Below are 27,319 nucleotides of genomic sequence, written 5' to 3'. Positions count from 1 at the left end.
CTGCTCCACCAGTGATTTATGGCTCGTACATCACCTCCTTGTACTGGCGGATTACTGTGCTGACAGCGCCCCCTCCCTCCCTTAGGAAGCACAGCAACAGCAGCCAATCACATCCAGAGTCAGAATGAAGAAACTGTGCGACAAAATGAATGGATGGATATAAATATTTATTGCTTGCAAGCGTACAGAAATATCCGATGTGAAGAGGCATCCAGCGCATACAGGCCGCCGGGATGATGACGTTGTGACCTCCAGAATCCACGCTTCTCTCTCTTGACGTTGCTGCGAGCGCTCATGAGCAGAGGTTAACCCCTCGCTCACCTTTTTTTCAGCAAAATTCACAGTTCAGCTGAAAAATTGCGATCCAAAAAAAATAAGCAGAAAATACCCAAACAATCAACAGTGCGCAAATTAAGATTCAACTGTGCATAATCACACTGGTGATAACCAAGAGCTAAAGGGCCCATAACAATGGCGGAACAGGCTCTGACCTTGCCCCAAACATGGGGTGAGCCTTCACAGGCATCTATTACCAAACAAAGGGAGAGTGGACCCTCATGGTGCCGTAGCGGAAGAGCAGGTGCGAACAAGCACAAGACATTCCAGTCTCGGGGGGGGGTTGGGTGGGCTGGTAAGAACCCAAATCATGAGTGTGGCCTTACTTTGGGTTCAGCTATACCCCCCAGTATACACCTTTTCTTCATCTCCCATATAGCGGTCTTTACAGTCTCATCCTCCTGACATCCCTGAATTTCCTTTGCATCCAGAAGGACTCTTGTCAGATGAGAGCAAGAAGCTCATTGCTGAGATCGTGACGCTTCCCCTGCCAGTGAAAACAAATGGGAGGTTCAGTCTTCGATCCTACGGGAAATTCAAAACATGGACTCAGCTCAAACGCCAGCGAGGATTTCACAAGTCCAACCCCTCCGGTTTTCTCTGGCGCCGGGTGATAGACTCGCCCGTTCTCAGGTAACATGACAAGTTTCTCGGGCTCAAACTTGACTATGAGCTTTACTCCTCCCCCACAGTATGACAAATGCTGGGCACCCAAGCTCTCGTCACTTAACAAGTGGGTGAAGACCACTGGTCGATCGTCACAGCGGATGTAATTTGTCTCCCTGCCACAGGGGGAGATGTAGGGAAAATTGTCCATGTAACGACCGCTTTCATTCCTCTGAACGCGTTTGAAGAAAAAGGCAAGAAATTGTTTGTCTGAAAGATAAAAGCAAAAATTATGAACTAGGAAGACAGAGAGGATTGTAGGAAGAAGCACAAAGAACGAGGCTGTGACGGGCTGTAGACACAATGACATCTCAATATATACAAAGATACCACAATGAAGGCATCAAACCTGCAGGGACGCAAAATCTCGTTAACTTAGATCTTCCATGGGACAAGGTAGGGTGGGGAGTAGGTTAAGCTCTGAGCCGGCACATTAACAGGCATGGCACTACCATAGGAAAAACCCAACATTATATGCCGCTTAGTAACATCAATGTCCCTTCCAAGTAACAGGACGCTCCATGTAGCTGCTCTCCAGGTAATTGCTGGGGGTCCTGAATTAGAGACCCACTTTCTCACCCCTACAGTAATGCAGAATGTCCTATAACAGTATCTGAGAATGCGTTTTCTATACCAGACACTTAATATTTACAGCGCTTTCTTACGACCCCCTGAATGGGAACTCTAAAGTTAGATTCAGCGGTGACCCCAAATTACAGGACTATTAATAATGATATAGAACTTGGCGCCAATGACATCAAGCATTAGTCCAGTGAAGAGGTGTGGAAATTACACCACAACCTGGATGTACAGAGCTTTTGGGTATTCTGTTGACTCATGAGATGATTGCAAACTTAACACACAAGTGCCGTATGTCCTAGAGGGCTAAAACTGGGCAAAACACGAGCGGAGATGGATCTAGGTGTACTTGGAGAGCATAGACGAATTAGCTACTTCAGGATATTTTCATGTATTTAAACAATCATGGAGTTGCGGGACAGGGACATAATGTTACTATGTTACAGAACTTCTACCTACTGCTCCTCCTGCCCCACACATATACACTCCATGCAGATTATACCCAGAGAACATCTACCCACTGCCCCCTCCTGCCCCACACATAAACACTTCATGCAGATTATCCCCAGAGAACATCTATCCACTGCCCCACACATATATGCTTCATGCAATTTACCCCCAGAGAACATCTACAAACTGCCCCCCTGCCCCACACATGTACTCTGGAGGTAATCTGCATGGAGTGTATATCTACCCACTGCCACTCATGCCCCACACATATACACTCCATGCAGATTACCCCCAGAGTACATCTACCCATTGCCACTCATGCCCCACACATATACACTCCATGCAGATTACCCCCAGAGTACATCTACCCACTGCCACTCATGCCCCACACATATACACTCCATGCAGATTACCCACAAAGAACATCTACCCACTGCCCCACACATATACGCTTCATGCAAATTACCTACAGAGAACATCTACTCACTGCCCCTCCTGCCCCACACATATACACTCCATGCAGATCACCTCCAGAAAACATCTATCCACAGCCCCTCCAGCAAACACACATATGCTCTCTGCAGATTACATTCTGAGTACATCTACTGACTGCCCCACACATGTATGCTCCCTGCAGATTACACTAAGAACATCTACCCACTGCACCTCCTGCCCCACACATGCATACTCCCTGCGAATTACCCTAAGAGAACATCTACCCACAGCCCCTCCAGCAAACACATATATGTTCTCTGCAGATTACATTCTGAGTACATCTACGCACTGCTCCACACATGTATGCTGCCTGCGAATCACCCTAAGAGAACCTCTACCCACTGCCCCTCTTGCCCCACACATGTATGCTCCCTGCGAATTACCTTGAGAGCATCTATCTACTGCCCTCCACCCGCCCCACACATGTATGCTTCCTGTAGATCACCCTAAGAGAACATCAACCCACTGACCCTTCTGCGCCTCCTACATACACTTCCTGCCTTCTCAGTGCAGAGATAGAATTTTTTGCACAATGTAATGTGAAGCATATAAAGAAATAGAGGTGGCAGCAGACGCTGGCAGATGGCGGCAGTAATCAGCTGCTTAATGACACGACAAATGCAGAATTATACAAAATATTAGCAAATGAAATCCCGCTAAATAAGGAGAACAAAAAAGAGCCACATAAAGCAGGAGGTGGATATTCATCTCATGTGTCCCCAGGATGCCCCATTCAACAATGACGGGGCGAACAGAGACGAGGGCACTTCATAATGTCATGACTATAGACAGCTTCGCGCCAATAGCAGCATTTAAAGGGGATGTTCACTTCTGCCTGTGCCCACCTACCCTGTTTACGGGTCTTTCTGCTGGATTACCATGTGTAACACTGCAAGACCACTAAAGGGTTTCCAAAAAAGAGCTCTAACCCCATGAAGGGGATAACCTGTGGTAGCACACTGCACCCCCTGTGAGTCCCTGTTTGGCCCTGGGGAGGCTGTGCCTCTAACCCCTACAGTGAGTGGCTTCCCTTGGCTCACACATGCAGTCAGCGCTCCAATCACATCTAATATATTGCAGTGGGGGATACTCCAGGACAAAACATGCAGATGCTTTGTATACATGGGACCCAAAAGGAAATGCTGAAATACTCAGTGCTGCGATGCAGTTTGATGACTTAACTATGATGAATCCTGCAAAGTTACTACCCTCGTCATCCACAGAGTGATGTAGTTCACCTACCAAGTGGGCTACGGTTACACCTCATAGACACAATCTGGGACACTAGGGGTTAAAGAGAGCCTGTCACGTCCCCACAACACAATAAACGAAGTTATAGCCGTTAGGGGAGATGACGGAGCCAGTGATGTATTTTTATACTCACCGGCTCCCTGGATCCAGTAGTGTCGGCCTCTGAGGGTCGGCGCACGGCACAAAGTCGATGGGGCAGCGCACACATGGATCTCTGAAGAGTCAGATCTTTGTGCAGCACTGACTTCAAAGGGGAAAACCGCTGGACACGGACTATAAGAATACATCACAGGCTCCCTGTCACCTCCTCGTACAGCACTATAATATTGTTTATAATGTTGTGGGAACATGACAGGCTTCCTTTAACATGTACTGTAATATATGTACACAGTAATTCCACTTGCAGAATAGGGAGTGCAGATCTGGAGTATAAAGGCTGATTTAGACATAACGAGAATCGCTCAAAAGAATCTTTTGAGCGACTCTCGTTCTGTCTAAATACAGGGACATCGTGCAGTTTTCGTGCAGGAGTCGTTGATTGCTCAATTCTAGCAAGCTAGAATTCAACAATCAGCTGTTAACAGCCGGCTGCACTGATAAGATTCTCTGTGTCTGTGTCCTGCTGTGAATTCACAGCGGGGCACAGGCTGTAAGCCCAGAGAAGACGATAGTTGTTCGCTTATGCAAAGCAGCTGTATTGTTCTATTAGCAGCTGCAGCTGTGTCCTGCTCCAGCTGCATATTCTATAGTAGCTAATTAGCTACTATAAAGTATGCAAAGATGATCGCTTAAAACTGTCACTCAAACTGTCGTTTGAGCAACTTTTGAGCGATCATCCGTCAGTGTAAATGGGGTATAATACAGGATGGAACTCAGGATCAATACAGAATAAGTAATGTGTGTACACAGTGACGCCACCAGCAGAATAGTGCGTGCAGCTCTCGGGTATAATACAGGATGTAACTCAGGATCAATACAGGACAAGTAATGTATGTAAAGAGTGACTCCACCTGCAGAATAGTGAGTGCAGCTCGGGATTATAATACAGGATGTAACTGAGGATCAGTACAGGATAAGTAATGTATGTAAAGAGTGACTCCACTTGCAGAATAGTGAGTGCAGCTCTGGAGTATAATACAGGTTGCAACCGAGGATCAGTACAGGATAAGTAATGTATGTACACCATCACTGCACTAGCAGAATAGTGAGTGCATCTCTGGAGTAAGGTGTGGTTTGTTGGAGCTCCTCAGAGAACCAGGGTGTGGCTGCAGTCCCAGCTGGAAGCCTGTTTTGGATCCCAGGATCAGTGCACTCATCTGGGCTTCTTGTTCTATGGAGCCACGCAATTCCCCCCCACCCGGCTTCGGTCGGAGGGGGGGGAGTGCTGAGAAGGCAGCGACAACACCATCAGCGGCGCTGGCGGCATACGTGGTTTCAGCAGCAACAACCAGGAAAGCCGGAGCAGCTAGTAAAGCTGCGAAGAGAGAGGGTCCGGGTCGCAGGCGCAGTGACATGGCCCAGCAGGTTGGTGCAGCTGCATCTGACAGCGCCGGAAGCGAAATGATGACCCGCAGTCAAACTCGCAGCCAAACGCTCAGCAAAGGAGGTAAGCCGCAGTGGAGTGATCGCAGGAAAGGGGAGTCGGTGGTAGAGCTGGCCTCCCGTCTGGCCACCAGCATGGCGGACTATGAGCGTGCGGGGAGAGAAATCCTCCTACAGAAGGAGAAGCTGCGGTCGGCCAGGTCGCTAAAGGACCAGACCGCTGCTAAAGGCAAGAAAGATGTAATAAGCAAGACTATACAGGACTGTAAAGATTGCATACAGAGCTGCAAGGAAGAGAGGGACAGGATTCTGGAGCAAAGTGGTCCCTTTAGGGAAAAGTTACTTAACGGTGATAGATTTTCCAAAATGGCATCAGGATACAGTGGTCACAAGAAGGCTGATCACTCCAGCGATGGAGACAGCGGTGGTGACTGTACTGACGAGGATGCCTTTGAGGATAGCCTGAGGGAGCAGCCTGTCTGCTCAGGAGAGCAGACCCAGAGTGGCACTACAACCACCAGCAGCCTCCGGCCGGAGCAGGTTGCGCTGCCTCTAACCTCCGGGGATTCAGATCCAGAGGAAGATAAAAGCGATGGGGGCGCTTTAATAATGCAGCAGATAAGGCTGTTGGAATCCCCCCCTAATATGAGCGGCCTTCAGTTTGGTGATGATTTACCAGAAGAGGATGTGAAAATCAAGACAAAAAAAGGAAAAAAAAAGAATTTGGTGCAGGAGAAATTTGTGTATGTGACGGGGGGCGCTGGTTTGGCTGCAAAGTCGGATCAGGGCACCCCCACCCTGAGAACCCCGGTTTCTGACTCTGCAGTGGGTTTTGAACATGGGAACAGGGATAAAGGAGTTAAACTGGCCGGGTCCTCTGTCCCTGTTTCAGTTAGTGCAGTGACAGAAACAGCCAGCAGGGCGGCCAGCACAGGACAAGGCAAGGTGGCAAAAGAATTTGGCAGTGGCGGAACTGCCAGCACCAGTAAGGCCAGTGATGCGGAGGGTGCTGCGGGGTCGGGATCGGGGGTCCCCCGTGCGACAGGTCGGTCTGCAGGGGTCCCTCAGTCTAGGTCCCAGTCTAGGTCCCAGGCACCCAGTGATGCGGAGGCTGCTGGCAAAAGTAAGGAAAAAAGCAAAAATAAAAATACTAAAAGTGCTGGAATGCAGAGTGCTGACCATGGGGGGGTCATTACGGTGGTTGCAGCTGCGCAAGATGGGGCAGCAGTGCCACCCCCAAGGTCTACCAAGGCCCAAAATAAAAAAGCTGCTTCCAACCCAAAGTCTGGTCCAGAGGGTCTTGGTATGAAAGGTCTTGGTATGAAAGGTGTGGATATGTCTGGTGCGGCCCGTGTGTCTGATGCTCCGACGCACTCGGAGGCACGGGCTGCAGCTACTGTTCCCGGCACAGGGGCACCTACTGTAAATATAGGCACAGGTTCTAGGGATGGTCAGGGCACATCACAGGTTCCAGTCGCCCCTCCGGTGGCGACCACAGCTGGTAGGAGTTATGCCAGTGTCGCCGCTGGAGGGGAGGGGTCCTCCTTGTCTCCAGGCTCTAGAGAGGGCGTATTGCAACAGCGCCTCCTGGGGGCTCTACGGAAGGGGGAGAGTTCAATCACAGTTGGAGGAAGAGAGGTGAACCTATCTCTTTGGACAGAGAGACACGGCTTAGGAGCCTTCCGAGAGCAAAGGGGGGAGACCGTATGGTCCCTACCAACACCCGGGCAGGACGCAGGTCGTAGGAATGTGGTCCGTCTTCGTTGGAGGGGCAATGATACATGCCCCCCGAGGGCGAGAGTAGTGGAGCTTCTACTGAAGATGGGCTTCAGGGCGGTTGACATCTTTGCCCTGATCCATCCCTTCGGCACGTCTGAGTTTGACATCAGCTTCGTTCGCCCAGAGGGGCTAGAACTCTTCTGGGGGAATTACGAGCTGATGAAAAGCGAGCCCGGCTGGCGAGACTTTGCCGTCCAGGTGGTGTCTCGCCAGAACGAAGTCAAGAAGGTGACCGTTTTGACTCGTAACGAGTCGCTTTCTTGTTTTGATATTATGACGTGGCTCGGTCGATACGGAGAGGTGACAGACATGCCCAGAAAGAACCGGGATGAGCACGGCATCTGGTCCGGGGCCTGGACATTCATGGTCAAGCTGAAGCGTTCAGGAAACTCAGTGGCACACATACCTTCTGCAGCCTTCCTCGGCAGGGATCGTATCTTGGCCTTTTACCAGGGGCAGCCGAAGCTCTGCCACAGGTGCGGCGACCCCTCACACTTGAGCGCCGCTTGTAAGACCTTGAAGTGCGCTCTGTGTGGGGGTGTGGGTCATCTAGCCGCCTCCTGTGCAGAGATTAGGTGTAACCTGTGTGGTGACCTTGGTCACCCATTCAGTCGCTGTCCACGCTCCTTTGCCAATGCGGTCTCAGCACCTACGGATGGGGGCCACGGTGCGGCCTCTGGGGGTGAGGGGACTAGCAGAGGTGGAGGAGCTCAGGAGCCAGGGAAGAACCGGCAAAAGACGCCTGCTGAGCAGAGGCGTCAGGACAAGCGCAGACGGAGCAGGGAGCTGACTGGAGCGCCCACAGCAGGTGGATCAATGGTGGCCCCTGTTCCTGAAGCAAATCTCGCGGCTGAGGCTTTGAGGGACAGCGAAGTGGATGAAGAGGACAGGAGGATCCAGAGGGAGGAGGGAAAGACCAACTCTTCAGATTCCTCCCACTATGAGAGTGTGGATGAGGAAGGAAAGAGGTGGTTAGAGAAACGGCGTAAGCTAGGTGCCACTAGGAGAAAGCGAAGGGGGGATTCAAGATCTTCTCCCACCCCTGGCCAAGTACTGGAAGGAGAAGCCTGCTCGCCTCCAGTTGGACTCTCCAATAGGTACCGGGCCCTTCAAGACATCTCTTCCTCCTCTGAGGGGGAAGCGAAGGGCAAGGTGCCTGGGGCAAAGAAAGGGTCAACAGGGGGCACTGAGTCTCCTCCTCGTGGAGGCCTAGTTCCTTCCGGGGAGGGGGCTACTCTGGAGCCTGGAAACAAGGACGATGGGGTCGGGGGATCCCCTGCTATGGACACATCTGTGTCCAAAAAAAGAAGCAAGGGGCTTTCCTCCGACCCCGAAGAAGCGGGTGTGAGGAAGAAAGCCATCTAATTTAATCACTCATGATGGCGGCACCCACTCCGCTGACTCTGGCATCAATTAACGTTGCCAGCATTAAGTCAGATACGGCTAGATTTGCGGCCTTTGATTTTCTCGGCCGCGTTGAAGCCGACATTTTATTTTTGCAAGAGACCAGGCTGTCTGATTTGGCAGCCATACATAAGGCAAAAAGGGAGTGGAGGTCAGGCCCTTCCTACTGGTCTCTTGCGGCCGAGCCGTATAGCGGAGTGGCGGTACTTTTTACCGCAGCGGTCGAATGCCGACGAGTAATTGAATTAGAAATGGGAAGGTGCCTGATCTTAGATGTCCTCATGAAGGGACAAGAATTGAGACTTGTAAACATCTATGGTCCCCAGTCAAAAAAGGACAGGAAGAGTCTCTTTATGAGGATCAAGCCCTACCTTTTTACCAGCCGCCAAGTTGTCTTTGGAGGTGACTTTAATACAGTCACAAGAGCCCGCGATAGGGGAGGCTCTGGAGACAGGCGGTTGACTTTTGATGGCGTCGCACTTAATAGTGTAGCTAGCGAGGCTCGCCTGGTGGATGTCCACATCCGGCACACCCCAGGCCACGAGGGGTTCACCTATTATAGAGGTCAGAGCAGGTCTAGAATAGACAGGTTTTATTTGAAGGAGGAAGCCATCTCTTCACCAGTGTCCGTTGTTGAGGTGGAATTCTCCGACCACTGTCTGATTTTGTTTTCTCTGAATGTTGCAGAGACCCCCCGGATGGGTAGAGGTTTGTGGAGACTGAATTCATCACTCCTGGAGGAAGCAGAGATAAGACAGTCCTTTGAGGATTTTCTGCAGAGCCAGGTACCATTACTGGATCTCTGTAGCAGTAAGTCAGAGTGGTGGGAGATGTTCAAGAGGAGGGCGGCGAGGTTCTTCCGTGAGCTCTCCAACCTCAGATGCCTGGACAGGTACCGCCTGTACAATGGCCTGAGGAGGAAACTCGAACATCTCGTTTCGACTGGAGGTAGCCGCGAGGAGATCTCCAGAGTGAAATCTTTACTCAAGACGTGCCAGTATGACAGACACGCATCCTTGGTTTTTGAGAGGGATTTCGGGAAGTACCGCTCGCCCGACCCTTACAAAAACTGTAGGATGTCAGTGAATAGTAAAGTGGTCACTGGACTGATTGACAGTACGGGGTCCCTGAATCGATCCAGATCAGGGATTCTGGAGGTCGTCAGATCCTACTACTCGCAACTCTTGGGAAAGAGGGATCTAGATTCGGAAGTGATGTCGGCTTTCCTGGCTGAAACTGTCCCTGGGCCAGGGGTGGACACCTCTCTTGGCGTTTTGACAGAAGAGATCAGAGAAGAGGAAGTTAGACTGGCGATTGATGGGCTCCGGCCCAAAAAGTCGCCAGGTCCGGATGGATTAACATCTGAGTATTATAAGACCTTCAAGGACCTCTTGAGTCCCCTCTTGACGGAGGTATTGAATGAGTGTCTTTCCTCGGGCACTCTGCCAAAGTCAATGAGGAGGTCGGCCTTGATCATTCTGTCAAAAGGTAAAGACTCGAGCCGTATTGAGAACTGGCGTCCCATAGCGCTTCTCAATACGGACAGGAAGGTTCTGGCAAAAGTGCTGTTTAATCGGCTGGTCAAGTTTGCACCCCGGCTCCTCTCGGGGGCGCAGCATTGCTCTGTTCCAGGCCGTAGCACCTTTAGCGCTGTTCTCGGTGTCCGGGAGGCAGTGGAGCAGGGTAGGGCTGGTCACTGGGAGGGGTACCTGCTGTCCTTGGATCAGGCCAAAGCGTTTGATCGGGTTAATCACGAGTACCTCTGGTCCGTCCTTCTGAGATACGGCCTGCCAGTGGGGTTTGTTGATTGGCTGCGAACTTTGTATGCAGGGGCTGAGACTTTCCCGCTGGTGAACGGTTGGCCCGGCCGCCCTTTTGAGGTGGGGTCCGGCGTCCGCCAGGGCTGTCCTCTAAGTCCCCTGTTGTATGCGTTTGCGATAGATCCCTTCCTTAGGAGGGTTGATTGTGGACCTATAGCAGGGGTCGGGATGGACCGGGCGGTGCCGGAGGCTACCCTGAGGGCAGTGGCATACGCCGATGATGTCACGCTCTTCGTGTCCTCGAGAGAGGAGGCGGAGTTTGTGGTGTCGGAGGTGGACCGCTACTCGGAAGCTTCCGGGTCTATGGTCAACTGGGATAAGTGTGAAAGTCTCTGGTTAGGAAGGGGGGATCCTACGTTTGATCTCCCGGACACCCTTCCGGTGCCCCAAACTTCAGCAAAAGTACTTGGCATCAAATTCGGCCAGGGGGATTACCCCATGCAAAATTGGGTGGACAGGCTGGATGGTGCAACTCACAAGGTAAACCAGTGGAAGGGTTGGTCTTTGACCCTTCGGGAAAGAATTAGCCTGATCAAAACATACCTGCTCCCGTTATTCATCTACCTGGGCAGCGTATGCATTTTGCCAGAACCTCTCTGGACTCGGGTCTACAACCTGTTCTTCCTAATGTTGTGGGGGAACAGGTTGAACCTGATCAGGAGAGATGTTACATACCGCACGAGGAGACTAGGGGGGTTGTCTATGGTCAACCCCGTGGTGTTTCTTGTAAACACTTTTTTTAAGATCAACATAGGCAACCTCTGGCAAGAGAGGGCTCCTCCGTGGGTCTACTCCTGCAGGGGATGGTTTCGGCCCTTCTTCCAGGAATGGGAGACAGGAGGGCGAGTGAAGGACCTTCGCACGCAGCACGGACATCTCCCGGCTTACGCTACCTTGGTTCTGAAGGTGATACGCCGGTGGGGTCTGGGGATGTGGGAGATCAGGACTCTGACGAGGAGGCTCCTCGACGAAAGAGTCCTGTTGACCCATTTCCAGAAGCCCCTGGCGCTCAAGGACTGCCCAAGTCGGGACCTGGAGGGAGGGTTACGTTTACTGAATTCAACCCGGGTCCCCTTGAAGTTTTGGGACTTGGCTTGGCGCTGCTTTCACGGGAGACTGTATGTAAGGGGTAACTTGAAGAGCAGGCCTCTGATTGACAGGGGTTGCCCCCGTCAGGAGTGCAGCGACGTGCTGGAAAGCATGGAGCATTTCCTGCTTCAGTGCCCCTTTAATACAGAGGTATACCAACGGGTAGGGGTCTCCATAGGCTGGCGTCAGCTGGCACACCTCTCCTATGCGGAGTGGGCTTATGGAGCGTTCAGAGGCCTTGGTGGCAGGGACCGCTGCACTTTATTTCTAGTTAGCCTAGTGGTCAGGTTCCACATCTGGAGTGCACGGTGTTTAATCTCGACGGAGCTGAAAGTCCTCCCCGTGGATACGGTATGTAGGAACATCCTGGGTGACCTGGTGAAGGTGCGTTCTTTGGAGTATGAGAAGCTGGGCACATCTAAAGCTTCTCTCCTATGGAGAGGGCTTGTATTTCGTTAGGGACAGTTTGTTTTTCTTAATTTTCTAGGGGCAGAGTAGGGAGAGAGGAGGGACAGGATAGGGAGAGAGGAGGGATAGGGCAGGGACAGTTTTCCATGAAGGGTCAGACTGAGGGGCAGACTAAGGACAGTCTAGGGCAAATTAGGGAAAGAATAGGGAGAAAATGCAAGGGATAGTACATTAAGATATCTGTGCCCGGCTTATCACCTCCAATCCCGGTGGCGGGCTGTGAGTGCACCATAAAGCTTTTTGTTTTGATTTGGGCAAGATGGAGTGAAGTAGGGCTGCAGGTGAGCCGACCTTAGGCTTTCGGGTTATGTTAATATATCGTGTATGTCATGTATATTGGTTATTGTATGTTTTATATGTATATATTCACGTTCTGGGTGGTAGTTAGGTTGGGTGGGGGGTTGGGGGGGAGTGGTTTCACGCCTTGAGCCGTAGCCTGGCACGTCCCGAACATTGAACTCTGGGCACGGACTGGTGGAGCGGGCATGGCCCCCAGGCTGCGGCAGGCAGAGTGTTGTACAGTTTATATATATTAAAAAAAAAACAAAAAAAAAACCCTGGTGTGGCTTGGCACGTCCTGAACTTTAGAACTCTGGGCACGGACTGGTGGAGCAGGCATGGCCCCCGAGCTGCACTGGGGACCCAAAAAAAAAAAAATAAAATTTTTCTTTAGTTATTTTTGTATGCCGGTTGGCTTGGTCTTTATTTTCATATTTAGTTAATTATTGGTATATATATATATGTTATGTTTACGTTATTGCCTAATTTTGTTTATGATGGGGTTTCAGTGCGGTACGGCTGGACCTGTAGTTTTAGTTTTATCTTCTGGATAGCTGGATGCTCTTCTTTTAGGTATATTGTGTTTTGCTTTGAGTGTGTGTGCGAGTGTACGGAGGGGGGAGGGGAGTCCAGACATGGGGTTTCTTTTGTTTGTGGACCATGGACTCTGGGTGAAGGGCCTTATCTCTGTATACGGTTGTATTATTATTATTTACTATTGTTACAGTTTGCTTTTATTGTTATGTTTCATACTTTTATAATAAAAGATCTACAGGATGTAACTGAGGATCAGTATAGGATAAGTAAGGAATGTACACAGTGATTCTGCTGGCAGAATAGTGAGCGCAGCTCTGGAGTATAATACAGGATGTAACTCAGGATCAGTACAGGATAAGTAATGTATGTACACAGTGACTCTACCAGCAGAATAGTAAGTGCAGCTCTGGAGTATAATACAGGATGGAGCTCAGGATCAGTACAAGATAAGTAATGTAGGTACTAGAGATGAGCGAGCGTACTCGCTAAGGCAAATTACTAGAGCGAGTATCGCCATTTTCGAGTGCATGCCTGCTTGCCCGAAAAGATTCAGGGGCCGGCGGGGGAGAGCGGAGGGGAACGGGGAAGGAGATCTCTCCCCCCCCCCCCCTCCCCTCCTCCGCCCACTCCCGCAACTCACCCCTCACCCCCGCCGGCCCCCGAATCTTTTCGGACGAGCAGGCATGTACTCGAAAATGGCAATACTCGCTCAAGTAATTTGCCTTAGTGAGTACGCTCGCTCATTTCTAGTAGGTACACATTGACTCCACCAGCAGAATAGTGAGTGCAGCTCTAGAGTATAATACACTATGTAACTCAGGATCAGTACAGGATAAGTAATATATGTACATGTATGTATGTACACAGTGACTCCATCACCAGAATAGTGAGAGCAGCTCCTGCAGTATAATACAGGATGTAACTCAGGATCAGTGCAGGATAAGTAATGCATGTACATTGTAGAATGGGTGGCAGTAAGTTATTGCTTTGATATTCTTCACTCATATACCCATAAGGCAGGAAATCTGACAAGTTCTGTGGAACTGAACACTCCTGTTCGCCTCCTGTGATATGTACACTACAGGTTGAACACATCATGTGTCAGTGGGAGCCCCCAGACTTGCAGCGCTGTCACAATGGCGTCTTCTTCCTGGGTAGCGTGTCTTTTGAAGCTCCCAGCAGGAGACCGCCATGTAGCTCCCAGGATCCAGCGGTAACAATATTACATCTAGACTCGAAGAAGCATCTACTCTGCTGTAGCCCATAGAGGCGTCCTACAGATCTGTATTTCTCCAAAGGATCTATTTTCAAAGAAGTCCGAGTAAACTTTCATCTGCAGGACGCTCTACAGTATAGAGTCAGTATCTTATGTATATCTATAGGTGACTTAGGGTGCAATTATGCAGGCAATTTTCAAGCACAATTTCTGTGTACAGCGAAACGCACGGAACCCATTATTTGAAATGGGTCTGTACAATTTTTCTCTCTGCAACATGTCCTAATTTTGGGTGAGTCTGTTCACCAATCGCCCATCATTCCCTATGGGAGTTTAAAAAAAATTTTTTTTTAAAAATCACATCATGTAATTGACAGTTTCATGCAAGTGCAATGCAATGTTTTCTTCTTCTCCCATGGGAAATGAAAGGCAATAGTGAAGCAATGTGATGTGGTGTTCTTGCAAACTGCATTACACTTGCATTAAAAAAAAGAACGCGGGTATACAAATGCAGTAACAGTCCAGAAAATTCGCCTTCACCGATATAAATGCACCCTTACACTACACAATGTAAAAGTGGGGATCACAAGTGCCTGTTCTGCCAAAAGAGCTCATACGACACGAACAACCATGGGAGCTCTGACTTTACAGAACGATGCAAGGGGCGGGGGATGAGTAAGAGTCCTGACTACGGGAGCTTACAATCTATGGGGAATGGATACAAGGAAGGGCGGCTTCCACTTCTACTGTAAGACATCAGTAAATCTAAGCCCCTTCAGTGCTGGTCCGGGCCTTCCGCGACTATGACACACAGACTCGGGGCCTGTTTATCGGACATCTAGGATTCTGTTTTGTCACTGGGGCTTCTGTATTTCTTTGTACCCCAGAAGGATAATTTGTGTCCAGTCAGCGACCTCTATCACCCTGTCCATAATGAAGAAATGAACAGAGGCATTTGCCGCCATTGGCGTGCGCAGGAGTCGGTCGCATTCTGTGGTATTTATGGTGTTTGTCCATTTAACATTTACATTTTGATACGTAACTCCAGCGAAGCGATTAAGTCTTCTCCGCGCCGAGTTATATTGCGCTCCTGAGATAGAAGGACCAGAGTCTCCTGACTTATAATTAATTCTCTGCTTTTCCTGCCCTTTCCATCACAATGTGGCGAGGACGCGTCCTGCATGCTGAGCGAGGTGACAGCGCTGCCTGGACGTCTCATTCACGGAGACAGGATGAATGCGCTGGAGCGTGGACGCAGCCGCTAATATCTCACAGCCTCATGGCGAACGGAAGGAGCAGAAGAGTCACATAAATGGAAGCAGGGAGGCGAGAGGAGGCGGCCGCCGGTCCTTATCATGTCCCTCAGGCAAAGGTCAGGAAGACTGTATCTACCTGTTCTGCTGCATGTGGAAGCGACAGACATCTCCGCAGCCGCGGTTTAATAGAGTAGCTGTATTCTTAAACACAACACAACCAGAATAGTAAAAAATACAGTATATATGTAGGGTACTATGAAGATGTCCAGTGCATCAGATGAAAGGGTTTTCTGCGATTATACTAAAAGTGCTAAAAGTGGTATATTGTATCCTCCAGCAGGCGCCGTATCTCCTTTGTTGCTTACCAGACACAGCGCAGAACATTTTTTGTGGTTGTTATTAAATTAACATTTTATTAAACATTTATCTTTTTTTTTAGCTCACTAAGGGACTTGACAGTACGACCCTCTCATAACCTCTATAATACACTGCAATCCGTCTACTTCAGGGTTTAATGGAAGTGCCAACACAGCAGATCTGTCAGCCATTGTTAGTACCCCAGCCCCCATTACAACTATCAGCATTTTGCAATCGCAGCCTGGTGGGCTGATGGAGTGACGGAGGGAGCTGCATCCATCTGTAAAGCACTTTAATGTCAAGGTCAGCGCAGTTGTAAAATATTCCCTATCCACAGGATAGGAGCTAACTTGCTGATTGGTGGAGGTCTCACCGCTGGGACCCCCACCAATCATGAGGATGCTGGGCCCGTGTTCCCCGACGTCCTCATTGCAAGGTTACTGCACCCCTGCAGTGATGGGGAGACTGAACAGAGTGCTGGTCGCACATGCATACAATCGCTTCATTCACTTTCAATGGGACAGTGAAGATACCCATGCGGGTGCTTCTCACCTATTTCTATGAGCCCCACTGAAATGAATGGAGCAGCGACCGCACACGCTTGGCCAGAGTTCAATGCACAGTGATGTCACTGCGGGCGGGAGAAGCGACTCCCGCAGTAACAGGAGAGTGGGACACAGAGATCAGCAGGGGTCTTAGTGGTAAGATCCCCATGGATCAGCAAGTTATCCCCTATGCTGTGGATAGGGGATAACTTGCAACTGTGCTACAACCGATTTAAAGGGGGTTATCTAGGACAAGGATATTGATGACTTACCCTTAGGAAATGTCACCCGCCACCCGGGACGCTCTTTGACCAGCAGTTTGAAGAGACCAGTGAGAACTGCTGCTGCTTCATTGGCCAATGACATCACATTCATTTGTCACATGGCCTGCAGGGGATGGACAAACATCATACGAAATGATATTTCAATAACACATGCCGAGACCAATTTTAAGTGGAGGTAATATGACACAGATGCTGCCAGGCAGAAGAGAACATTTGCCTGAGCAACAACGTTCTATTGGTCAGGGGTTTGAGCTCCTCGGCTGCTGTTGCCAGCTGGCTCCCAAAGCCACCCAGGGCAGGGCAAGAGGTGACGTAAACACAAATTTGTTGGAATAAAACTCAGCCAAGCAGGAGTTAGAGCAGCTCAGTGCTAATGGTTAAAATCCCATGCATTTTGTATGGCGTTTCCATATTTTTGTCCACCCCTTGTAAGTGCAGCTCAGTCTCATTCAGGTGAATGGGACTGACCGGTTATACCAGGCACCGCCACTATACAATGCACGGCACTGTGCCTGATATGCAGTCAATGCAGTCAAGTGACTGTAGCACCCACCCGAGCATTACGGCCTCTTCAAACAACTGGCCGGAATGGACTCTAGGCAGCCCCCCATCGATTAGATATTAACTATATTGAGACCAGGTCAAAATTCTAGTTCTGGAAAACCCCTTTAAATGGCCGGAATCTGAGAAATCCTTGAAACTGGCTGTTGTAGCAGGAAGACGTCCTGCAATTATTGGCCCGGCAGAGCTTCTGAGCCCCCATAATCACCATAACATACATGTATGGCATTTTGCAGGAACTACCTCCCGCTGGCGGTGTACTTGTATGTTCTATGTCAGAAAGGGGTTAAAAGCTGGTATAATGCTGAGGAAATGCAGTCACCGATGTCCTTCACATCTTCCATCTTTCCCTCTTCGGCAGTGAATCTGCTTCGTTAATGTCTCCTCGTTAACCGCTCCGTCCTCCGCGCTTGCCTGGTAATGTCTTCCTAATGTTGAGCAGCTGTTTGTAGCTGAGCGTACGCCACATATATTACACGCCACGGGCTCGTCGCTGACATTCTCAGAGCATCTGAGCCAAATCCAGCCGAACGGCAGCGATTACACCAGATGAACCGGAGTCGCTGCACACCGCCGACCCCGTACGAGGAACAAGAGGGGGTCATATAGTTTATTCATCCTCCAACACTTCACAATGTGGGAGGGAACCGCATCTGTGTTCATTTTTAGCTTTCTAGCTTACGAGTAGAATTCCAGATCTTCAGTAAAGACTGACATGTACAGAGGAAGAGCAATAAGACAGGAAGCGTGATATGTTGGAACTGTATGGCAATGATACAAGCGGTAAGACAACCTCTATGGACACAGTAATGGCAGAATCATCATCCTCGGCGTATTACATAGGTATTCTGCTTTTAGAGGCTATAGCGCCCCCTGAAGACAACCTGTACGATGTGTTCCAAATGTGAGACTATGGGGGTTCATGTGAGAAGTGCCCTGTAGTCTCTCTACCGTGCAGCGTATGTTCTGTTGATGAATAGGTTTCCTGGTTGAATTTGGCGCTTAATGAGACTCTGAAGCTCCGCCCACTGCGTTGCATGGGCTTTATAACTATGCCGCTCTGCCAGAATATTTATGGCTTCACAGTTATTTATCCTTTTTCCCTTATCGCGGCGTTGTAAAGAGATGTCCGTGCCGTGGGCCTGGTCTCGCATCTCGTAACTGTTATGCAACGATGGCGGCGATATCACTGCATGAACAACGATCAGATCTAACTGGTGGAAATCTGTTCTCTCCTTCGGGACACTCCGGAGTATTACATGTACGGGGCGTAATATTGTCACCCTGCACTGCATGACATCCCAGCTGTCACTCCTATAATGTAGGTCATCATTTCTCCGCTGTCACTCCTATAATGTATGTCATCACTTCCCTGCTGTCACTCTTGTACCACCTGTCACCCCTGCACTCCATCTCCTGCCTTCCCCGCTGTCACCCCTGCACTGCATCTCCTGCCTTCCCTGCTGTCACCCCTGCACTGCATCTCCTGCCTTCCCCGCTGTCACCCCTGCACTGCATCTCATCCTTTGCCTGCTGTCACTCTTCTACTACCTGTCACCGCTGCACTATGTTATCCCTTTCTACCAGCCCTCTACCTACTGTCACCCCTGTGCCATCTGTCACCTCTGTTCTTCATACTTCATGTCATCTCTTCCCCATTATCACCCTATACCATGTCATCCCTCCACTGCATGTCACCCTTTTCCCACTGTCACTTTTGTATCATCTGTATCCCCTGCACTGTATGTTGTCCCTTCCACGCTGTGACCCCTGTACTGCATTCTATGCTTTCCCTGCTTGTAACCCTATAATGTATGTCATCCTGAACTTGCTGTCACTCTTGTACCACCTGTCACCACTGCACTGCATCTCCCCCCACTGTCATCTTTTCCCTGCTGTCACTCTTGTACCACCTGCACTGTATGTTATCCCTTCCCAGCTGTCACCCTGTACCACTTGTCACTCCTGCACTATATAATCATCCCTTCCTAATCAGCCATTTACCTATTGTCACCTCTGTACCATCTGTCACTTCTGCACTTCAGGTCTTCCCCGCTGTCACTCTATACCTTCTGTCATCCCTTCCTTGCGGTTATCCCTGTATCTACTGTCACCCCTATAGAGCATGTCATCTCTTCTTCACTGTCATCTTGTACCTTCTGTCATTTCTATACTGCATGTCATCCCTTCCCTGCTGTCACCTTGTACCTTGTCATTCCTGCACTGCATATGATCACTTCCTCAATGTTATCCCTGTATCTACTGTCACCCATGTAGAACATTGTATCCCTTCCTCGTTGCCAATCTGGACCTTCTATTACCGCTGCACCGAATGTCACCCTTTCCCGCTGTCATCCTTGCACTGCATGCCATTCACCCCTTCCCCGCTGTCTTTCTTGCAATGCATGTCATTCACCCTTGCACTGCATATCATCCCTGTGCCTTCTGTCACCCAAGTTCTGGCACTTTATTCCACGTCATATATCTGGGCCTCTGCGTAAGTCATGGTTATAGGACTGTCCGCAGTCAAGTAGCAGTCTATGGCACTCGCTGGGTTTGCCCAATGTCGCCAGCTCCTATGGAACCATACTTTTGCCACCTCTGTATTCATTTCTGATGGTTCAGATATTGCAGGAAATATCCAAGGATGAACACCAAGTGTGAAGCCGGAATAGATGTCCATCTAGAGATAGAACTAGTTACATCCCCTTGACAGTCGACATGGAGTCTGGGGAAAGCTGAGTGCTGTGCACTACCATTATACAGATACTACCCGCAGCCCGGACGGCGCCCGCAGGGTAACAGGTCCCTACAGATCCTGGAGGACACACAAAACTGGACTGCTATCACGGGTACATCCTCCTCTGCTCTCACCTATCATTCTGCCTCTGTGTCAGTCTTCTCTGCAGTTCTGGCATTCTATTCATGAACTAGAAAGCTGAGGATTAACACAAGATTAGGTCCTCTCTCAGGCAAGTAGTATTGCAGTGCATGGTCTTGGCCAGGATTAGTACAAGGGGCCTACTTTTTATTGTCCAGGAACAATGCCGCCTCCTCCTGTGTGTTTCACTTGGATGGGGATTAGCTGCAATTCCAGATTTAGCCCATCAAAAAAAGCAAGATGTTTACTCTAATTCTGGTCTTTAAAAATGTGTTCAGACCAGTGATTGATGTCAGTGAATGGAAACCTTCATGGTTTATATCCAAAGGCTGAAAACCCCATCCTGACCTACTCCTGCTAACGCAACTAAGGGTTTGTGACCAGGTAGAAGCTGATCCTACACTAATTTCAGAGCTATTGCTCTGGCGCCCTCTCATGGCTGAAAACGTTATTACTTTATATACATATCACACTGCACTAAAAAGATGGACGCGGCGAGTCTGATGGCAGAGAGACGCAGACATGGGTATATGACAGGGGCATCAGCACTATGCCAGAAAATGTCTCTCGATTGGTTATGTAGGTAAATGTAACCTATTGCTCTCTGTTATCAGCTGTTTCAGGCTGGGCAGACACTTCCTATAAATTGGAAAGAAAGTCAATACACAGCAGAATCTGCCCAATAAAAGGCTACGTTCACACGGAGTGTAAATGCTGCGGATTTTCCGCATAGACAAGGCATGTGTATGACATTTTAACAAATCTCATCTCCGTAGTTTGGAACAGTCCATGTGGAATCGACCTACAGGGTGTGATCACATGACGGAATCAAACGCTGGTTTGAATTGTAAAACTACAGCAGAGATCTGCGGTTATTCTGATCAGCCCTGTCCAATAGCAAAATATGCGCATATCCACGAGAAGAGACATGTTACTTCTTCACACAGATATGTGTTGGAAATTCCGCAAGTAGATTAGCCATTGGACAAAGCTAGAGCTGTATTCACATGAGCAGTTTTGCTACACGAGTTCTATCCGGTTCCAAAATGGCCAGAACTTGCCCGGCAAAGTATTAATTCACACAAGTAATTTTTTTGCCCGTCCCAAAAGTCCAAGTTTGAAAAATTGCTGCATGTCCTATTTTTACGCAATTCTTGTTTAAGAATCATCCTTTTTTTTCTAAGAGAGTGTAAAAAAAAAAAGAAAAAGGATCGCAATAGCGTGCAAATAGGATGTGTTTTTAATGCATGTTACTAATGGGACCCCATGAAAAAAAAAAAGGATGTGCAAGGCAGTGAGAAACACAAGTGACAAATACACGTAACACGGATGCAGGTCACAAAAATGCATAGCAAATGCATTGAAATCGCACAGAAAACGGCCAGATTTTCACTGACCGAAATCACACTCGCCTGCGTGCATACAGCTTGAAGCCATGTGGATCTGAGTAGAAATATGCGACTTAGCTGAATCTGCATTGGCTTTTGCAGTGTGAACACACCCACTGCGCATTTTACATCTGTATCAGGTCAGTGGCTTCCTGCAGATTTCAGTAGGGATTTGGAATGTAGAGGGTGAAATCTGCAGCAAATGCGAACCATTTACTGCAGATTTTGCCTTTGTGGAAAATAAGCAGCGGTTACGACCCGTCGGCGCAAACGCAGAGGAATGATTTCTGCTGCACATTATGGCTATGAGTCACAGTCAGCGAGCGCCGGTCGTCTCTTATATTGTCGCATTTCCTAGAATCTGACTGGCTTTCTCTGGTGAATCTTCTCTCATCAGACAAAATGTTAGTTTGGAGTGTCTCAGGTCCAGTCTGTGACTCCTGGACCTTTATGTTGTCCCTCCTAAGCTACTCACATGTGGACTTGTTTATGTCTTCCCATCATTGTCCTACAGACAGATGAAGCTGCAGGCTGTGAGGTGTCCATTACTTTATCACTGCACCCTACAGACCTGTACTGTATATTAAAAGAACCTCATACAGCTCAAAAGGACAAATGTGCATAAATATATTATACTGGGTCCTGCATGAGCTGTATACTGGGGGATGGTCACTTCAGTGCAGTATACCACGGAATCGGGGGCAGCCAGGGTGGTGGCTGCCCCCTCTTACTATGGTCTTCACCTTTTCTACAGGGGAGAGAGGTACTTATACAAAACCTACTGTTACACTGCTGCCACCTGGTGGTCTATACATGAATTACAGTGATATAAATCCAGGTAAAATCAGTGCGGGGTGAGGTAGTCCCCCGGGGGCCAGTGTGAATAGCCTGTGTTCCTTGTAAGAGGACACAAATCTGAATACTGATCCTTAGAGCTGTCCACACTAGAAAGTAGGACAAAACAGCGCCTATGGTCAGTCCACAACCTGCATACATCAGCGGCAGTTCTCAGTCCTCCCCCATTACAATTATGGGGCAAATCCTGCTGCAAACATGTTATATCTGGAGATAAATGGGCAGACACGTAAGAGGGCATCAAACACTACAAGGAAAGATCAATTAAACATACAGGACTGTGCAGTAATGTGAGCGCTCGTCACACGCAGTACTAACACTCTAATACACATGGCTGAAAAACACTGAAGGGGTCGCTTAATCTCAGAACCTCAGATCCTGATAATGAAAGATTCAAGTTGACTCTTTCACGTCTGTCTCACGGGTTCAGTGTGAGCCAGCTCGCTTCTGTTAAAAGAACAGGGGGCCAATGAGGGTCCTGCCAATTCTGTGCTCCATTACACTATGGCATGTCTGCTTGTGCCCTCTGTGCTCCATTACACTATGGCGTGCCAGCTTGTGCCCTCTGTGCTCCATTACACTATGGCATGTCTGCTTGTGCCATCTGTGCTTCATTACACTATAACGTGCCTGCTTGTGCCCTCTGTGCTCCATTACACCATGTGTGCCCTGTTTGTGCCATCTGTGCTTTATTACACGATGTGTGCCCTGCTTGTGCCATCTGAGCTCCATTACACTATGGCATGCCTGCTTATGCTATCTGTGCCTCATTACACCATGTGTGCCCTACTTGTGCCATCTGTGCTCCATTACACTATGGCATGCCTGCTTGTGTCATCTGAGCTCCATTACACCACGTGTGCCCTGTTTGTGCCATCTGTGCTCTATTACACTATGGCGTGCCTGCCTGTGCCATCTGAGCTCCATTACACCATGTGTGCCCTGCTTGTGCCATCTGTCCTCCATTACAATATTGCATGCCTGCTTGTGCCATCTGTGCTCCATTACACTATGGCATGCCTGCTTGTGCTATCTGAGCTCCATTACACCACGTGTGCCCTACTTGTGCCATCTGTCCTCCATTACACTATTGCATGCCTGATTGTGCCATCTGTGCTCCATTACACTATGGCATGCCTGCTTGTGCTATCTAGCTCCATTACACCACGTGTGCCCTGCTTGTGCCATCTGTCCTCCATTACACTATTGCATGCCTGCTTGTGCTATCTGAGCTCCATTACACCACGTATGCCTTGTTTGTTGCATCTGAGCTCCATTACACCGTGTGTGCCCTGCTTGTGCCATTTGTGCTCCATTACACTATGGCACGTGCCTGCTTGTGCCACCTGTGCTCCATTACACTATTGCGTGCCTGTCTGTGCCATGCTGCTGATTTAAAATGATTTTGCTAGTGACAGCTTCCCTGGGATCTTACCGAGCAGTGCACTTTGTGTATCCGGAGCAGGGGATGATAAGAACGGCAGAGACCAGAATGCTGTGCAGCCCCTGATCATAGCTGTCGTTCAGTGAGCACATCCGCATTTGCGAGCTGCACTGATATTAATGGCCGCACTCACCATCACATGATTTACTACTGCACTCAAGCAGTTGGTGAAACTGCACTTTCCTTCCATGCAGTAAAGTCTCCTCCACTAGGTGGCGCTATTTTTTTAAGTGCATGTTCCCATATGTAATTCCTGGTAATGTGTTTTTCTGCGTGGTGTGCTCTGATACCTACATTAACCTTACACTTCATACTGTACCTTTAAAACAGGTGATGAAATTCTTCACTTTTGTATCATCTAGAAAAAGCTGAAAAAACAAAGAACAGGAATTACCGATAGCCAATCAGAGGACAGCAGCTCTGCCATAGCTGACTATTACAGTTATAAGTCCTGGAATCGTCCTTAACAGCCATATCAGGACTATTACAAATATAAATCCCAGGGCGGTCCTCAGCCGCCATATCACGACAGAGTACTACAGATGTAAGTTCCGGAGTCGTCCTCAGCCGCCATGTCATGACTATTAGGATGTACAAGGTCGATTCATTGCACATGGCTAATACACACGAGCGACTGTTCTCTTGGACTGATAGAGATTGAAACATCGCAGCGGGTCATATCTTGGGTAATTCTAGAACAAAAATCGCTCACGATTTCCAACGGAAGCGCACAAAAAATTTAAAAAAATAGCATCACCCTCGCGTGCCGTGTGATTTGTATGCGGTGCGATGCATTTTTTACCATTGTAACTATTGGAAGCTTGCGCAATTTTTTTCACGTGCAAGAAGATGTTCGGTGAAGCGAACTGCACATTTTTGAAGCCAAAACGCATGGCATGTGCCAGAAAACTGCAGGTTAAACACGTGTGATGAAGGTGAGATTTCATGGCCCTCCATCGCACACACCTCACAGATAGACGTCCCGCAGTCCCCCGGCACGTCCTCAGCAGCTGTGTCACCATTATTACAATCCCACTATGGACACGATCTCTTATAGCCTGTGGATATCACATCATGGTTCCTATTGCCTTTATCCAATATTTGCTGGGGCCCTTGTTGTTCTCTGTGGCCCTGTCCCTGCTTTCACCTACTCAAAATACAATATGGCCCCTGAGCTCCTCTATATACCACACCGTGGCCTTGTACTTTCCCCTTCTATACATGTCACACTGTGATGCATGCTGCTCTCTTCTGGGGCCCCTGAGCTCTTATACATATATCTCACACACTGTGGCCCCTTAGCTCCTCTATGCTATATTGCATTGGGCACCTGAACTCCTTTATGTATCACAATGTGGCCCCTATACTTCTTCCCTGTGGACACTTAGTTCCTCTATGCCATATTACACTGGACCCGCCGCTGTCATCTGGGGCCCCTGAACTCCTCTATGTATCACACTGTGGCCCCTGAACTTCTCTATGGTATATTACACTAGGCCCCTGAACTCCTCTATGGCACACTGTGGCCCCTGAACGTCTCTATGGTATATTACACTGGGCCTTCCTCTGCTCTCACCTGCCCCTGGTGGTCGATATAGTAGAAGTACTCCCGGGTCCGGGGCTCGGGGCTTTGGCCCTGCACATACTGAAGCCTCCTGCTGGGACCCCCGAGTCCTGGCAGCGGGGACAGGCGGCCGAGGGCTCGGAGGCCGGGAAACCCGCGGAGCAGCACCGGATAGGTCATTACTAAGACAGTTCGGGGATCAACAGCACTGACAGGCCGCACGGTTACCATGGAGACGAGTCCGTTATCTCTGTTGTCCCCCGGGAAATTTGGAGCCTGGGAGAAAGGTTCCGGGTACAGACTATCCGCTGTACAACACGGTCAGAGATACACAGATAATACAGGAGATGCCTTCTGATAATGGGGTCTGGGGTCTCCTGTACTAACATGTCATGTATAAATAGAGAAGAGACCATAGTAACCCTAAGAATAATGGAAAGAGCTAAATATGCAGGGGAGAGGTGGCCAAGCCACACACAGCGGAGGGGATAGGCGGCTGAGACCGCTGCAGGGGCGCGGACTGGTAAACATGCCAAGGCTTCGCTGCAAGATCTCACACGAATACCGCTAGAAATCCATTACATTAGAAATCCATTAGCGATATCGCGCTATAGTTTACTGTTCGCCAGGTCCCTGATACCGACCACAGCTGCCGCGTGTTAGCAGGCCCAGCTCTGAAATCTGAATAGTAAGAGTATAGGCGCACGTGACGTAAACGTTCGGAATATCTACAGGTGTATACACATCAGCTGTTTTTTTTCTGCGTTTTTCATAATCACAACAATAACCATAATGCTGTAAAAGCTTCTGTAGTTTTACTGCAATTACAAAAATTCATGCACATGGCCGTACAACCGCTCTGTAATAAGGCCATCATAGGTACACGAGCCGTTTACCGCACCGCCATGTCTACAGTTTTATACAGAAGTTTTTGCTGTCCAATTTCATATGAATCTGATAATATAAATGGCGGCTTCTTCACCGGACTCCGTATGTACAAAGGGGAGATCCAGGACACCCTCTCCGCCGCTATCAGCAAATGTGAGATCACTGCACACAGATGTATCACACGGATCCTGGATATCAGCAGCGTCTCGCTGTGGGCTCGCACGCTGCCACGTTCTTGGACGCATTTCTATTGGCTGCAGCACATCGGACCCCTCTGTTGTAAGGAAGGGGGGATACAGTACAGCACCAGATATGACCCTGTATTGTGAAGGCAACACACAATGTATTAATGGGGGTTTCCAAGAGTAAACTATTCATGAGCCATTCTTAGGCTAGGTCATCACTAGTTGATTGGCGGGGGTCCATTGCTCAGCATTTCTATCGATTGGCCCACTGAAGTGATAGCCACGCTCGGGTGAGCTCTGAAGCCACTTCAGTCTATACCAGGCGCAACTATGTACATTGTAGAGTGGCTGTGGGATAGTAGTTTAACTATTGAGACCTATCCCAAGGACAGATCATGACTTATTTAGCCCTTGAAAACCCCTTTAAGTATATATGGCTGAATATCCATGTACAGAAAGCTGTTATCAGGGGTTTTGCCCCTCATCTGGGCACAGCAGGATTCTGGTTGGCTGGGTGAGAGGACATTAAAGGGCTTGAATGGATACCAAGATTGACTTTTATCACCTATCCACAGGCTTACTTGTTTTGGGAGGGGGGCTCTATTAAGCTGAGGGGCCGCATTTAGGAGACACAAAGGGACATTAACACTGTAGGGACTCAAATTAAGACTACTAATGTGTGGTACTCAAAATGAAGAGGTAGCATTACTTTTTAGGGTTCCAAGGAGGGCACTATTACACCTGAGTCACTATGTGTGGGAATTTGTGTAGGTTGAGAAGAGAAGGAGGATGCTAGAAAACCGAGGAGCCAACAATGTCTAAGGAGCAAACTCTACAGAGATGAGTAGTTTCTGCAAGAAGACATCCCGCAATCTGGGCTTCAGTGTGCTGGAACATTGGGTTGGGCAACATTGGTTGTTCCTCTTCACCCCTGTTGTGTTGGATGCTTGGAAGCCTCCGTGTTGATGTCCTCCCGATGTTGTGTTGGGTCCCATTGGTCTCCCGACCTCTGTTGAGTTGGATACTCAGGAACCTCGGTGTTGGACGATACCACCCTTTCTCCTCTCCTATGTTGATTTTGGATACTTGGGGGCTTTAGTGAGACTAGTTAACCAAAATTTTTTGCATTAAAGGGTTTGTCCCGCAGCAGCAAGTGGGTCTATACACTTCTGTATGGCCATATTAATGCACTTTGTAATG

At 49.0% G+C, this 27,319-nt stretch overlaps 1 protein-coding gene across 1 annotated transcript; it reads right to left on the bottom strand.

Annotated features, from left to right (window-relative positions):
* Positions 1 to 150: 150 nt before the first annotated feature.
* Positions 151 to 25,292, bottom strand: C9H8orf82 (chromosome 9 C8orf82 homolog). The gene is made up of 3 exons (XM_066578992.1): positions 25,059 to 25,292; positions 23,802 to 23,850; positions 151 to 1,212 (listed from the first exon to the last, which is right to left on the bottom strand). The coding sequence occupies exons 1-3, from the start codon at positions 25,275 to 25,277 to the stop codon at positions 779 to 781; spliced, it is 702 nt and encodes a 233-aa protein (XP_066435089.1). The 5' UTR covers positions 25,278 to 25,292; the 3' UTR covers positions 151 to 778.
* Between the last annotated feature and the right edge of the window lie 2,027 nt (positions 25,293 to 27,319).

Source organism: Eleutherodactylus coqui, chromosome 9 (assembly GCF_035609145.1).
Source record: "Eleutherodactylus coqui strain aEleCoq1 chromosome 9, aEleCoq1.hap1, whole genome shotgun sequence".
NCBI lineage: Eukaryota > Metazoa > Chordata > Amphibia > Anura > Eleutherodactylidae > Eleutherodactylus > Eleutherodactylus coqui.
The sequence above is the reverse complement of the archived record's forward strand: the minus strand, read 5'-3'. Positions and strand labels throughout refer to the sequence as shown.